Source organism: Scyliorhinus torazame, chromosome 3 (genome assembly GCF_047496885.1).
Source record: "Scyliorhinus torazame isolate Kashiwa2021f chromosome 3, sScyTor2.1, whole genome shotgun sequence".
Classification (NCBI taxonomy): domain Eukaryota; kingdom Metazoa; phylum Chordata; class Chondrichthyes; order Carcharhiniformes; family Scyliorhinidae; genus Scyliorhinus; species Scyliorhinus torazame.
In genome coordinates, this window is record NC_092709.1 from 217,493,074 (window position 1) to 217,506,096 (window position 13,023).

Genomic DNA, 13,023 nt, shown 5'->3' on the forward strand with positions numbered 1-13,023 from the left:
TGGGGGAGCTCAGCACCAGTTAAATGCAGGCATCTCGCGGTGGGGACTGGAGGTATGGATCTGGGCGTTGGTGTGGGGGAGAGTATGTTGATTTGGAACGGCCAGAGCAGTTGGAAGGGCCAGACCTTGTAAGGGGGAAAGGGCCCCTCATTGGGAATGGGGTTCGTGAGTGAAGTGGAACTCTGCACCCCCCCCCCCCCCCCCCCGCCTCCACTCACCTTTCTGCCTGAGCACAGTCATCTGCTGGCCATTCCCTGCTCACCCCAGCATCCTTGACCATCTCCTGCCTGTCTCATAATTACAACTGGACTGAAAATGGCCTGGCGTTCCTTCAGCAGCCACATAAAGGCCTCAATTGGAGCAAAGGTGAGTGGGCTGTCCTGGGTCTTGCCAATCCTACCACCCTCACTGACAGCTTGGGAAAAGCAAATAGGCAGGTGGAAGGCCACCAAGGGAATTTAATGAGCCCCCTCGCCTGCTAACCTGTCAGCCAGTGCCTGTATAATTCTGCCAATGTACTCTGTTCAGCTCACCAGTACCTCACTTACAGAGGCAGAATGACTTCATGTACTTGGACAGTCAAGCTATACAAAATTGCCTTGAGTGGCTTTGATGGGTGATTCGCATTATTAAAAAATTGCAGAAATTTGGATTTAACAAAGCAATGCATTGGAACAAACCTCATGACAGAATAACAGCAAATTGTTGAATCTAAATGCTGAGACTAAAACACATGCGCAGTTTAAATAACAAAACCGCAGTTTGTTTTGTCTTCAAAAATATTTAAGAAAATGTATTTCAGATAAATTGTGATAACATATCATATGCATTGCATTTAATACATATTTAAGCCTCCCAAATCAATCATATCATCGTGAGTAGTGAGCCATCTTCACTTTGTGATATAATCCAAACATATAAAGCTCCTAATGCAAAGGAGTAAATGGACTGCTATTAACCCGTTCCAGAAACATGGCAGAGGAATAATTGTACAGTACATTTCGTGGATTACAATACTGTACAATGGGATACTGCAATAGGTATTGCTTAAAGAAAGCATTATAGTATAATAATACAATTAAACTAAGTTCATGAAGGATAGGAACACTCATTCTGTGCTTGGTACAAATTCATAAGGTCTAATCTTCATGACTGTGGCTTTCAGTGAATACCACCATCCATGCCAGGTATACCAAATAATTCCATCATCTGTCCTTGAAGTGAAAGCCCCTCTATTGTAATAATGCCCATTCACGTTGGCAGAGTGACATCTACAAAAATCAAAGTTACACATCGTTTGACAGACAGGATTATTAAAAAGTAATGAATGACCATTTCATGCAGTCAACTTATCTGTAAATACAAGATTGCAGATAAAACATATGGGGCAGGATTTTCTGTCCAGCCAGAACCGTTTTCTGGCGCAGCGGCCCCCGCCAGCAGCGGGATCCTCCGTTCCGGCAGCTGGCCAATTGGGTTTCCCATTGTGGCCACCTCCACGCCGTCGGGAAATCCGCGGGCGTGAGTGCGCTGCCGGCGAAGTGGAGGACCCTGAAGGAGAATCCCGCCCATGTTATTTTTGCTGATTAACAATTTTTTAGTTTGGATTTAAAGTAATGTAGCATTGTGGTGCAGCCTTAAAATCTATTAGCACAGAAATTGATTGCATTAATAGCATAATACCTCATGCTGGCATTGCGATCCCAGGTCAGACTCCCAACAGCAGTTCGGATACTGGACAGAAACCCCAATATTTAATTTTAATTTTAAGACTGTGAGGAAGGGAAACCTCGCTCCAGGAGTGATTTCACAAATTGTGATACGGTAGATTAAAACAAACTTTATTACGAACACAGTGTTAAATATCTTTAACATCACACAAGAAAAATAGCTTACAATTACCCCTTAAACAATGCTAATCAATACAGTGACACAATAACCCTTAACTGCTATCTTTATTCCCCCTCAACCAAAAAGATCATCTCAGCTCTTAATACACTTGTAAATGCAATTAGCAGGCCTAGGCATAAGTGCTTAAGGGATGTTTTTTGAGTCTGTTTTAAGAGATAAGGCTTGAATCTTGTCAGAACAATGCAGAGGGCGGAATTCTCCGACCCCCCGCCGGGTCGGAGAATCCCTGGGGGGCGGCGCGAATCCCGCCCCGCCGCTCCGGCGCCGGTTTTTGGCCGGGGGCAGGGTTTACGCCGCGCCGGTCGGGGGCCGTTGGGAGCAGCTCCCCCGGTAATTCTCCGGGCCCCGATGGGTCGAGCGGCCATCAGTTCCTGGCCAGTCCCGCCGGTGTGAAATGGACATGGTCCATCATGGCAGGACCTGGCTTGTGGGCCGGCTAGGTGAGTCCTTGGGGGGGGGGATCTGGCCTCGGGGGGGGGGGGGCACGGTGGCCTGGCCCGTGATCAGGGCCCACCCTGTGCCGTGGGAGCACTCTTTCCTTCCGCGCCGGCCTCTCTAGGGCTCCGCCATGGCTGGCATGGAGAAGACCCCCCCTTGCTCATGCGCAGGGAACACGCTGGACGGTCGACCCGACGCCGGAGTCGTTCGCGCCACTCTTGGTGCCGGCATCGGGCCATCCGGCCAGTTGCGGGAGAATCCCGCCCAGAATCTCCAGCTGAAGTCTTCAGAAACTGTCTTCATGGTTTAACTTTCAGGAAAACGGAACAATCTCTGCTTCTCTATAAAATGCCTGGTACTCTAGCTCCTCCCATTAGTTACATCATCTTACCAAGCTATAACACCATGAGGGGGGGGATTCTCCATTGGCTAACGGCGAAAACGCAAAATGCGATTGGGAGGAGAATAGGTTCCAATTTGACGCCAAATAACAATTCTCTGTCACTTCAACAGCGGCGTCAATGCGTTCTGGAATGCATGTCCAGTAAACACCGCTGCATGTCATTAGTGGGTTCGATCCTGTATTCTCCAGGCCTCTGTGATTCTCCGCCTCCGTTGGGCCAACTTCCGAGAGCGCAATTTATTTGTGCTTTTAAAAATTGTGAAACCATTGCCCGAACGTTCCTGCGAGGCTGGCTGAAGCGATGCAAATTGGCAGGCTGAGCTGCTCGACAGCAGGCAGCATAGTGGCCAAGTCTGCCACATCGTAGGCATTGTCGCGATTTTGCAGGACATTGCCGCTTTAAATGGGCGGAGCCACAGTTGCCGCACGTCGTGACGTCAGTGCGCTCGTTGCGCCATCGCGCATGCGGGGTGCGGTCCTGCATGGCGCGCGCCTGCGCATCATGTTCCTCCACGTCACCGTCCCCTCGTTTGGCGTATACAAGCGCGGGAGGCCGCGAAAAGCGTGTGAAATGGCCGCCCTCATCCAGGCTGCAGCCTTGGAGGTGTTCAATTGTTTGGACCCGTTCCGCCTCGTGGGGACCTTGCCGCGCTGGTGGCATTTTCATGCAGGACACAGGTCTCGATGGCAGTCGCTAGGGTGAGTTGCTTAATTTTGGGGAGCTGCTGACGCAGGGGGTCCGACAGAACACCAAATACGATCTGGTCACGTATCATTGAGTTGGAGGTGGGCCCGTAGCCGCAGGACTGCGCAAGGATGCGGAGGTGTGTTAAAAAGGATTGGAAAGGCTCGTCCTTACCCTGCAAGCGCTGCTGGAACAGGTATCTTTCGAAGCTTTCATTGACCTCTATGCTGAAGTGGGTATTGAATTTGAGGAGAACCGTCTTGTACTTTGTCTTGTCCTCGTCGTCTGCGAATATGAGGGAGTTGAAGATATGGCTGGCATGTTGCCCGGCCGTGGAGTGGAGCAGAGCAATCTTCCTGGTGTCCGAGGCGTTCTCCCTGTCCGTGGCTTCGAGGAAGAGCTGGAAGCGCTGTTTAAAAATCTTCCAATTGACCCCAAGATTGCCGGCGATGCGGAGCGGCGGCGGCGGGTTGATGTTCTCCATACTTCAGGATGCCGGAATGCTGATTAGTTGCAGGAGGGTCTCAGAAGTGCTAGTATGCAACCACTCCTTGTACCATGATGTGTTGGCTGTTCTGGATCACAAACAGGTCACCAACACTGGAAGTGGTGCAACTCTATTTTATTATAAGGTTAACTATATTAACATACTTGAACTGTGGGTAAATGCAATACCAGCTTTAACTGTTGACCCTTGCCTAGTCCTAACCAGGTGATACACTTAGCACATGGTGAATGTCTGTGTTGCAGGCTGTGAGCTTTGTGCTCCGAGCTGGCTGCTACTAGAATGAGCGGGAACTCTCCCGTCCCCTGTCTTTATAGTGTGTGTGCTCTCACTGCTGATTGGCTGCGGTGTTGTGTATGCTGATTGGTCCCACTGCATGTCCATCAGTGTGTGTGTGTGTGTGTCTGCACCATAATGTACTGATGTATATTATGTCAGAACGTGCAGCAGATATGTAACCATCAGCTGCGCATCATACATGCCTGTGCCCGATACCCAGGCAGTGTGCACAACGTCTTCATCCCGGTGCACTCGCAATTCCTGACATGTTCGAGGCGCCCTCCCCTTCCCAGCTGGGGGGCTAGCTCCTGGGCAACAGGGCTTATCCACAGAGGTCATGGTTGATGACGCCTATCCGGAGGCCACAGACCGATGCAGAGACCCGCTACATTGACACCCATACAGCGACCAGGGGCATGATTGAGTAGTGCTTCGGCCTCCTGAAGATGCAGTTGAGGTGTCTGGACCGCTTTGGAGGGCCTCTCCAGTATGATACTGAGAGGGTCACCCGCATCGTGGCGGCCTCCTGCGTCCTCCACAACATCGCGCAGCAAAGGGGCAACATGCTGGAGGAGGAGGATGAACGTCAGTCCTCGTCCGACGAGGAGGATATGGAGGAGGGGAGATGGGCTGGACATGGAGCCCAGGCAGGCACGGTAGGCCGCACGACATGTGCGCCAGGGCCAATGCACACAGGACGCTCTGATTACCTCCAGGTTTACTAATTGGGATGGCAGGGGGGACTGGCCAGGGGCACGGACACCGCATCCCACCCCCACACACCTCCCCACCCCGGCCAACCCCTTGCCTGCCACCCCCTTTGTGATACATATCTGCCGCAAATACGGGGTGCGGGCCCTGGGTTGGCAGTAACACCGGGGTCTGGTGGCCCAGGCCACCGACCACACCTGCACATTCCCACCCCTCACACCCATCTGACAGAGCAGCGAGGCAGGTTGTAACATTGTGAACAGGTGTTTAATGTGACAATGTATATACAGATTTGTGCCCTAGCCCCTATAACTAAACTGTGCCCTGCGCTCCTGCCAACTTAACTGGTGTCAAACGTTCTGGCCTTATGAGCCCTCACAGTCTGTCTTGGTGAATCCCCAGATGGTACAGCAGGAGTGGAGGCCCCTGCTATGATTCCCACCCTGCAAACTGGGTCCCCATTGGCGGGCGTCTTCTGGGGCGACCCGGCCTGAATGGGCCCAGCTGCTGCCTGGGTGTCTCAGGTGGTGTGATGCCACCCTGTTCTGCCTGCCTCTAGATGCACCAGGGGCAGGAGGGGGCGGGGGACGTCCGAGGTGCTGCAGTGTTCTGGCAGCTCCCCTGCGGGGGTCTCCGGCACGGGTCCCATCGCCTCCTCCTCCCTTGGGGTGCCCGATGGCCGCTGGGCTACTCCATGGGATGGAGGTGCGAGCAGAGCTAACCCCTGAAGCTTCCCTGCCACCTGGTGCTGCCAGTCCTGGAGGTCCGTTCTGGTCTTGACCAGGATCTGCATGCTCGTGGCCATGGAGCACACGAGTGGACCACCTGCATCTGGGACTGCGCCACATCACCCATCACGCCACGATCTTCTGGGTTTGTGTCACATCAGTCAGTGTCTGCGACATGTCCCTCTGGGACTGATTGATTGATATTTATTGTCACAGGTACCGAAGTACAGTGAAAAGTATTTTTCTGCGGCCAAGGGAAGGTACACAGTACGTACAGAGTAGACAAAAGAATAATCAACAGAGTACATTGACAGTGGTGCATCTACAAATAGTGATTGATTACAGTGCGGAACAAGGGCCAAACAAGAGCAGCATCGGGTGTCATGAATCGTGTTCTTACAGGGAACAGATCAGTCCGAGGGAAAGTCGTTGAGGAGTCTAGTAGCTGTGGGGAAGAAGCTGTTCCTATGTCTGGATGTGCCGGTCTTCACACTTCTGTATCTTCTGCCTGATGGAAGGGTCTCGAAGAAGGCAAAGCCTGGGTGTGAGGGGTCTCTGACAATGCCGTGTGCCTTTAGAGGCAACCGGAGATGTGTACAGAATCAATGAGAGGATGGCAAGTTTGTGTGAAGTGCTGGGCCACCTCCCTGTGTCTGGGCAATGCCATTGACGTTTCCAGCCATGACCTGCTGTGACTGGGCCACACTCAGAAGCGTCGTTGCAATTTCCAGGTGGCTCTGGCACATGGTTGCTTGTGAGGCTGCAAACCTGTCCTAGGGCTCGGCTAGTGCCTGCACAGAATACCCCAGGCCTTGGACATGCCCCCAATGCCTCCACCGCAGATGTCACCTGTGCGGTGTTGGCCTGGGTGGCACACATTGTCGGCACCACCTCCTGCTCCTGCAAGTGGTTGGACTCCTCCAACTGCACCTGCAGGTACTGGATGCTCACCGACACCCCCTCATGTAGTCCCTGGCTCTGTGACTTCATCTTCACAGTCGATGGGACTGTCCGTTACAGAAGCCCGAAGCCTATCTGGACGGCAGTTAGATCCTGGGGTCGGCCCGTCCTCTGACCATCCACCCCTTCGGGTGTTCCTACCTCCACCTGCTGCACCGGGTCAACTGTGTGGTGTGCACCAGTGTCCCAGGGGCCTCTTCACTGAAGTGCCCAACTAACGTGAGTGCCTCTGGGATGGTGGAGGGTATTGGAGACAGCTGTGATGGGAAGTCAGTGTCATGCCTCTACCAGAGCAGCACCGTAGCACAGTGATTAGCACAGTTGCTTCACAGCTCCAGGGTGCCAGGTTCGATTCCGGCTTGGGTCACTGTCTGTGCGGAGTCTGCACGTTGTCCCCGTGTCTGCGTGGGTTTCCTCCGGGTACTCCGGTTTCCTCCAACAGTCCAAAGATGTAGTTGGATTAGGTGGATTGGCCATGATAAATTGTCCTTTGTGTCAAAAATAACAGGTTTGGTGGGTTACGGAGTTAAAGGGGATAGGGTGGAGGCGTGGGGCTTAAGTAGAGTGCCGTTTCCAAGGGCTGGTGCAGACTCGATGGGCCGAATGGCCTCCTTCTGCACTGTAACTTCTATGATCTATGATCCTCAGATTAAGCTCTGGGGTATCCTATGTATCGGGTGGAGGGCTGGTGTCCGAGCTGCTGTCTTTGTCGCTGCTCAGCTCATGGGGAGGCTCCGGCTGTGGCACTGGTTGGGGGCGGGGGACACCAGAGAGCAAGTGAGGGTGGTGTTTGACACGCGTGTCATGAGGAGCTGCAACTCTGCAGGGTCTCACTTCCTCGCCTGCGGACAAACTCCATCCAGCGACCTCCGCTTCCTCTGGGCTGCCGGCCATGTCCAGAGCCCTCTGCTCTGCCATTGTAACGGGCCACAAGTCTGGCGGTCCCCCTCCAATCTTCTCCCACTCCCGGCGGTTATGAGCGGCCTTCTCCTGGAGGGAGGGGGGCAAATAGAAAACAACAGTGGTAGATAGTCCGATGCATGCAGCCCAGGGGGTGGGTAGCTGGATGCCTCAGTGGCCAGGACACCTGGCCATGGCGGCTAGTATGGGTGCCGGCATGTGGTGCAGGGTGGGGGTTCGACCGCCCCCCGGGTTGGGGAGGATCGGGTTACGGGGGTGTGGTGCGGGGGCTAGTGCTGGTGCACAGTACTGCCTACTCACCCTGGCTGACCAGAGGAGGTTGTGCAGTTTCTTCCTGCACTGTTGGCTGGTCTGGACGGTGTTACCCACAGCGCTCACCGCCTCTACCATCTCCACGCCCAGGCAGGACAGCTGGCAGCGGCTCCTTCCTGGGCTGGGGTGCATGGTCATCTGCCACTCCTCCACCATGTCGAGGAGGGTCTCCAGCTTGCTGTCGGTGAATCTTGGGGCCGTGCTTCTTGCTGCCTCGTTGTTGGCTGGGATGGTGTGTGGGGTGTGACGTGTGTATGCGGCTGCAGCTTGTCAGCCTCCTGAGTGCCAATCTCGGATCCGACGAATCCGGCAATGTTTCTCATTGGAATTGATTATGTTCCACATGGCACCGGTGCTAGCCCGTCCACAGTAGCAGAATCGTTCCAGGTGAGGTGCCAGTCATGCTGTCGCGGAACTCCACGAATTCTGCAGCGGCGTCTCGGATACAGAGAATCCAGCCCAATGTCTCTAATTAATTATACCACAGGGTCTTATCCAAAATAAAATCCATCAGCCCAAGCTTTTCTGATGCTTTAATTGCACCTCTGGCTCCCCAAAACATAGCTGCCCTTTAAACCAGGATATCTAAAAACACGACTGCAGCAGTTCTACATACAGTAACCCAGGCTTTTAACCATTATTGCACCAAATAAATAGAATGGAATGGGTGGGATTCTCCACCGGCGGGATTCTCCGGTGCGCCGGCAGCGCACCCACCCCTGGGGATTTCTCGACGGTGTGGGGGTGCTCACGATGAGAAACACCATTGTCCGGCTGGTGGGAAGGAGGATCCCACTGCCGGCGGGGGCACGCCACACCAGAAAACGGGTGCGGTGAGACGGAGAATCCCGCCCAATATATCTGACATTCCTATATTCATCACACGAGTTCCCGACATGTTTTGTTTCCTGCTCACACCTGTGAATGTCACTTGTTTCTCTCCTTAGAGTTCTGTGTTGTGTTATCCTTTCTCTTGTTCTTTTGTCTTTTATTTTAATCTTTTGTCCTTGTGATAGTTGAATTTGTGAATACTAGTTAGTTGCAGTATGGGGTAGTGCTTAAGCAGGGAAAGGAAGGCTTTGACTTGGGGAACACCCCCCCCCCCCCCCCCCTCTCTCAACTCCACCAACACACACACAGGGTGGGATTCTACGGAAATATTCCAAAGTGTGGTAGTGAGCTTCCTGGCACTCGGCCCAGCGAGGCCGGCAACGCTATTCCACGCTAATTGGTCCACTTAATAAGGCCACAAATGAAGGCTCGCCAGCTGATTTGCTGGCACCGTGCTAGCCAGCCTCCCCGTTAACAAGATCGAACAGCACTTAAACCGCACTTGCACAGCCAACACTGTGACTGGTCTGTCCTCCCACTGCGAACCATGCGCGTGGCTAACGATGCCCTCTCTGTGTCTCCTCGGGAAAAGCTCTCCCAGAACCTTCGGGAGAGGGCCCAGACTTGCTGGACATATCACATGAATCCTCACCTCCTTCGAGGTGACTGGTGTGTCCGAGGACAGAGTGGTCGCGAATGCGGAAGCTGGCGAATGCCGCAGGTGAAGCACCACTGGGTTCCACCCAAAGCACCTGTCAAATGTGAGTTATTGTTGCCTTACTGACTGACCCATACCTCCCACTGACCACATGTCCATTCTCCCACAGGTCCTCCAGCCCACGGCAATGGCCCATCCTGAGTGGCACCCTCTCCAGACTACCAGGAGACCACCTCGAGGGGAGCTCCAAGGAAGACACAATTGAGGGATCATAGCTGTCATCACCACCCTCCACCAGCGCAGATATACTCATCTCGGTGGGAAATGTTAGTAGTCAGGCTTCTGGGCACAATCTGGTGAGCACCACACTGCTGCTGATGTACATTAGGTGGAGTCAGGAACCCCCAGGCGAGACAGCAGTTGGAGGTCTGCTGGATTTCAGGACCCAGCTGGGTTCATGTGAAGTGCTCACTTAACCATGATTGCCAATTTCCTATTAGCAATAGCCTTCAGCCATGCGGCCAGAGACCTCGGCAGTCGACGATGGTAATGGATGGTTGGTGGGGCAGACGGGCAGGTACAAGGGGTTCCTCCAGATTGGGAACACAGGATCGAGGGATTGCCCCCCCCCCGTGCCTCCCTCCCCACCCTCCTATGGTGGCCCACACCTACGTAGAGTCCCCCACTCGAGGGTCCCCCACCCCCCACCAAGCACTGGGGCGGCAAGCCCAGCAACTCCGGGCTCTTCGCCTGTGTGCAAAGATGGCTACTCACCTCCTCGGCTACCCGCAGCAGCCCTTCTGCCAGGATCACATTTTAAAAAAGGAGTACTAATCGGCTTCAATGTGACCACTTGCTGGGGCGGCTGATGAATGACAGGCCTTTAATTGTATATAAATAGGTCTTAAGTGGTGATAATTGGTTTCGTGCCACACTATGGCAAGATCCCGATTTCGCCTACGGGAGCGAGCCGGTTGCATCGCAAACTGTTTGGCTCATGCCATGGTTTTTGTTCTCGGCCTCTCCCGCTATTTACCGGCCTCGTTGCGCTAGGAGTGAGAGCGTAACGAGGCGGCAGACACACTTTCCTAAGAGGCACTCCCAGAAAACAAAATGGCCTAAAATTTGTTTTTGGAAATAGACGAGATACTTCTGATGGCACAACAAATGCCAGTAGCTCATCCAAGTTGTTGAAATAAAGTCCAATTCCAATTTTGATACCAGCCTCAGGCCTTCTGGTTGGGGACCTCACTTCCTCTGCAAGCCAATTGTGGACCTAACCTCATTGCTTTTGGGTTGTTCGTCTATTGCCATAACCATGATATTACCATATATGCCAATTTTCATCGATTGCAACTGAGATGCACATTGGGAGGCACAATATTTGCAAATGAGTGTTGGGATGTTTTTTATTTTAATGTTTTTTATTTTAATGTTTGTTTCGCTTAAAAAGGTAGATGCAGTACGCAGTTCTGTCTTAAGTTGGATTAATATTGTTATGTTGCTTTTATCATTGAAAAATATTTGAATTTGCAATGGCAACAGTGGACTATTTGGACTTGGAAATATTTCATTCAGCAACAAGCATTTGCACACCAGGCCAATAATTTTCCCTTCTAACTGTTTCTGTGATCCTTGCTAATTTTTCCCTCCTTTAGGATAAGAAATGGGTAATATTTCAGTGCTGCTGAATGACAATTTGAAAAATAAGCAGAAGTTTAAATCGCGTCAGTGCCTTAAGTTCTGCAAACACTTTCACCCCGTGGAGTACCTCGGGTTTCATGTGCTGCACAAAATTACATTTGTTTCCATGCAGTTTCACTGTAAGGGAGCAAAATGGAGGAATGAACCTTCCAGCTTACATGCAGATATTCAACTCCCCAGTTTCAAATGAAAGTCTGGCTTCAAGCTGCTCCAGTATTTGGCTGTTGCAAAATTAACTTTGAATGTGGCATGGACATTGGTTTAATCGATGGAAATGACCACCTTTGGAAATTATCCCCTTTAAAAAGTAACCATCGTAAAACCTGGAGAATTCTGAACCGGCATTAATGGCAGTAATATATGCACAATATTATGCTTCAGCAAGAAAAATAACCAATTAATCTTTCACAAACCTGTTAAACCACCATCCACCTTTATCTTCTTTTGCGCAGTTGCCCTCATAACGGTCATTGTCCCTGTCCTTTGTACTGAATCTCATACCATTGTGATTGGCCCACCATGCTACCTCTGGATGATATGTACCACTCAATGAGTCTCCTGCAGTTCCAGAATACTCACCAAAGCTTAACTGGTATGAATTCTGTGGAAGGAAAATAAAGCACAAATTAGTTTGTTTTTATTTATGTGCTCCTCCAAAGCAATGTTCATCAATACAAATGCTACCAAAGCTGCTAGAACCCAAACTCAACCCACTGCAAATGAAACCATTGTATTGTGCTGTGCTACTGTTGGCCCATGTATGAGACCCAGGATAGTAACTTCTTCACCTGACCTTCATTGTCACATATGTGTCATGATATTCAAACACACACATCATGATAGACACACCAACAGACAAATCAGCACACACAACACGACAACCAATGATAGACAAGGACAGAGACAGTATAAGAGAAGAAACACGACACCTGGTGGCCAGTAGATCTGGAGACCAGGACAAGGACAGGACCTGATTAACATCACACACAGGGAGTCACCACGTGCAGAGTATCAAGACAGAACTGTAAATAACAAGTTGAAATAAAACAGCGCTGTACCAAATACAACCGTGTTGGTTCATCTGTACATCAGAACACCCAACACTACATGGTACAGGAGTGGATCGATACCTGCCGGCAAACCTGCCATCCTGAGATATGGACATCACCAACAAACCGCAGCCGTTGCAAGTCGCTGGGAACCTTGGCACCAATTGGAAGCTTTTCAAGCAGCGATTTGAACTGTACATGCGAGCCAACGAGAAACAGAGTGCCTCGGACGAAACAAAGATTGTGATGCTCCTCACCACCGCAGGTCAGCACACCATCGATGTATTCAACTCACTGGTGTTCGCGGAAGGCGAGAACCAATCCAAGTATGACACGGTCCTCCTCAAGCTAGACCAGCACTTTAACGTTGAAGTGAATGAAAGCTTTGAGAGGTATATCTTTCAGCAACGCCTGCAAGGTAAGGATGAGCTCTTTCAACCCTTTCTGACGCACCTCCGCATACTCGCGCAGTCCTGCTGTTACGGCACCACCTCAGAGTCCATGATCCGGGACCAGATTGTTTTTGGCGTTGCCTCCAGTGGCCTACGCCAGCAGCTTCTTAAAATTAAAGGCCTGACCTTGGCATCTGCGGTGGAAGCTTGTGTCCTCCATGAAAATGCAACCAGCCGTTTTGCCCAATTTCAGGCGACCGAATCGGCACGGAAGGGGTCCCTAGCCGTCGAATCGGCAAGCCAGGCCGCCCACGAGGTCGAACGCATCCAGGCAATTGAGTTTCTCCCGGCCCGCGGCCCGGACGAGGGTGGCCGTTTCCCGCGCTTTTCGCGGTCTCCCGCGCTTGTGCGCGCCAAAACCAATGGCAACATCGAGGGACGCACTGTGCAGGCGCGCCCGATGCAAGACCGAACTGCGCATGCGCAGTGGTGTAACGAACGCCGTGATGTCATGACGTGCGGCAACTGTGGAGCTG

The 13,023-nt window shown here is 52.0% G+C and overlaps 1 protein-coding gene across 1 annotated transcript in view; it reads right to left on the minus strand.

The window, feature by feature from the left end:
- Positions 1–761: 761 nt before the first annotated feature.
- The window catches only part of fgl1 (fibrinogen-like 1), a 78,636-nt gene continuing 66,374 nt past the window's right edge, over positions 762–13,023 (minus strand). The window contains exons 7-8 of the mRNA XM_072496878.1: positions 11,460–11,647; positions 762–1,271 (exon numbers count right to left, since the gene is read on the minus strand). Coding sequence (XP_072352979.1) covers positions 1,109–1,271; positions 11,460–11,647 — 351 coding nt within the window. The 3' untranslated portion in view covers positions 762–1,108. The remainder of the gene's footprint in view (positions 1,272–11,459; positions 11,648–13,023) is intronic.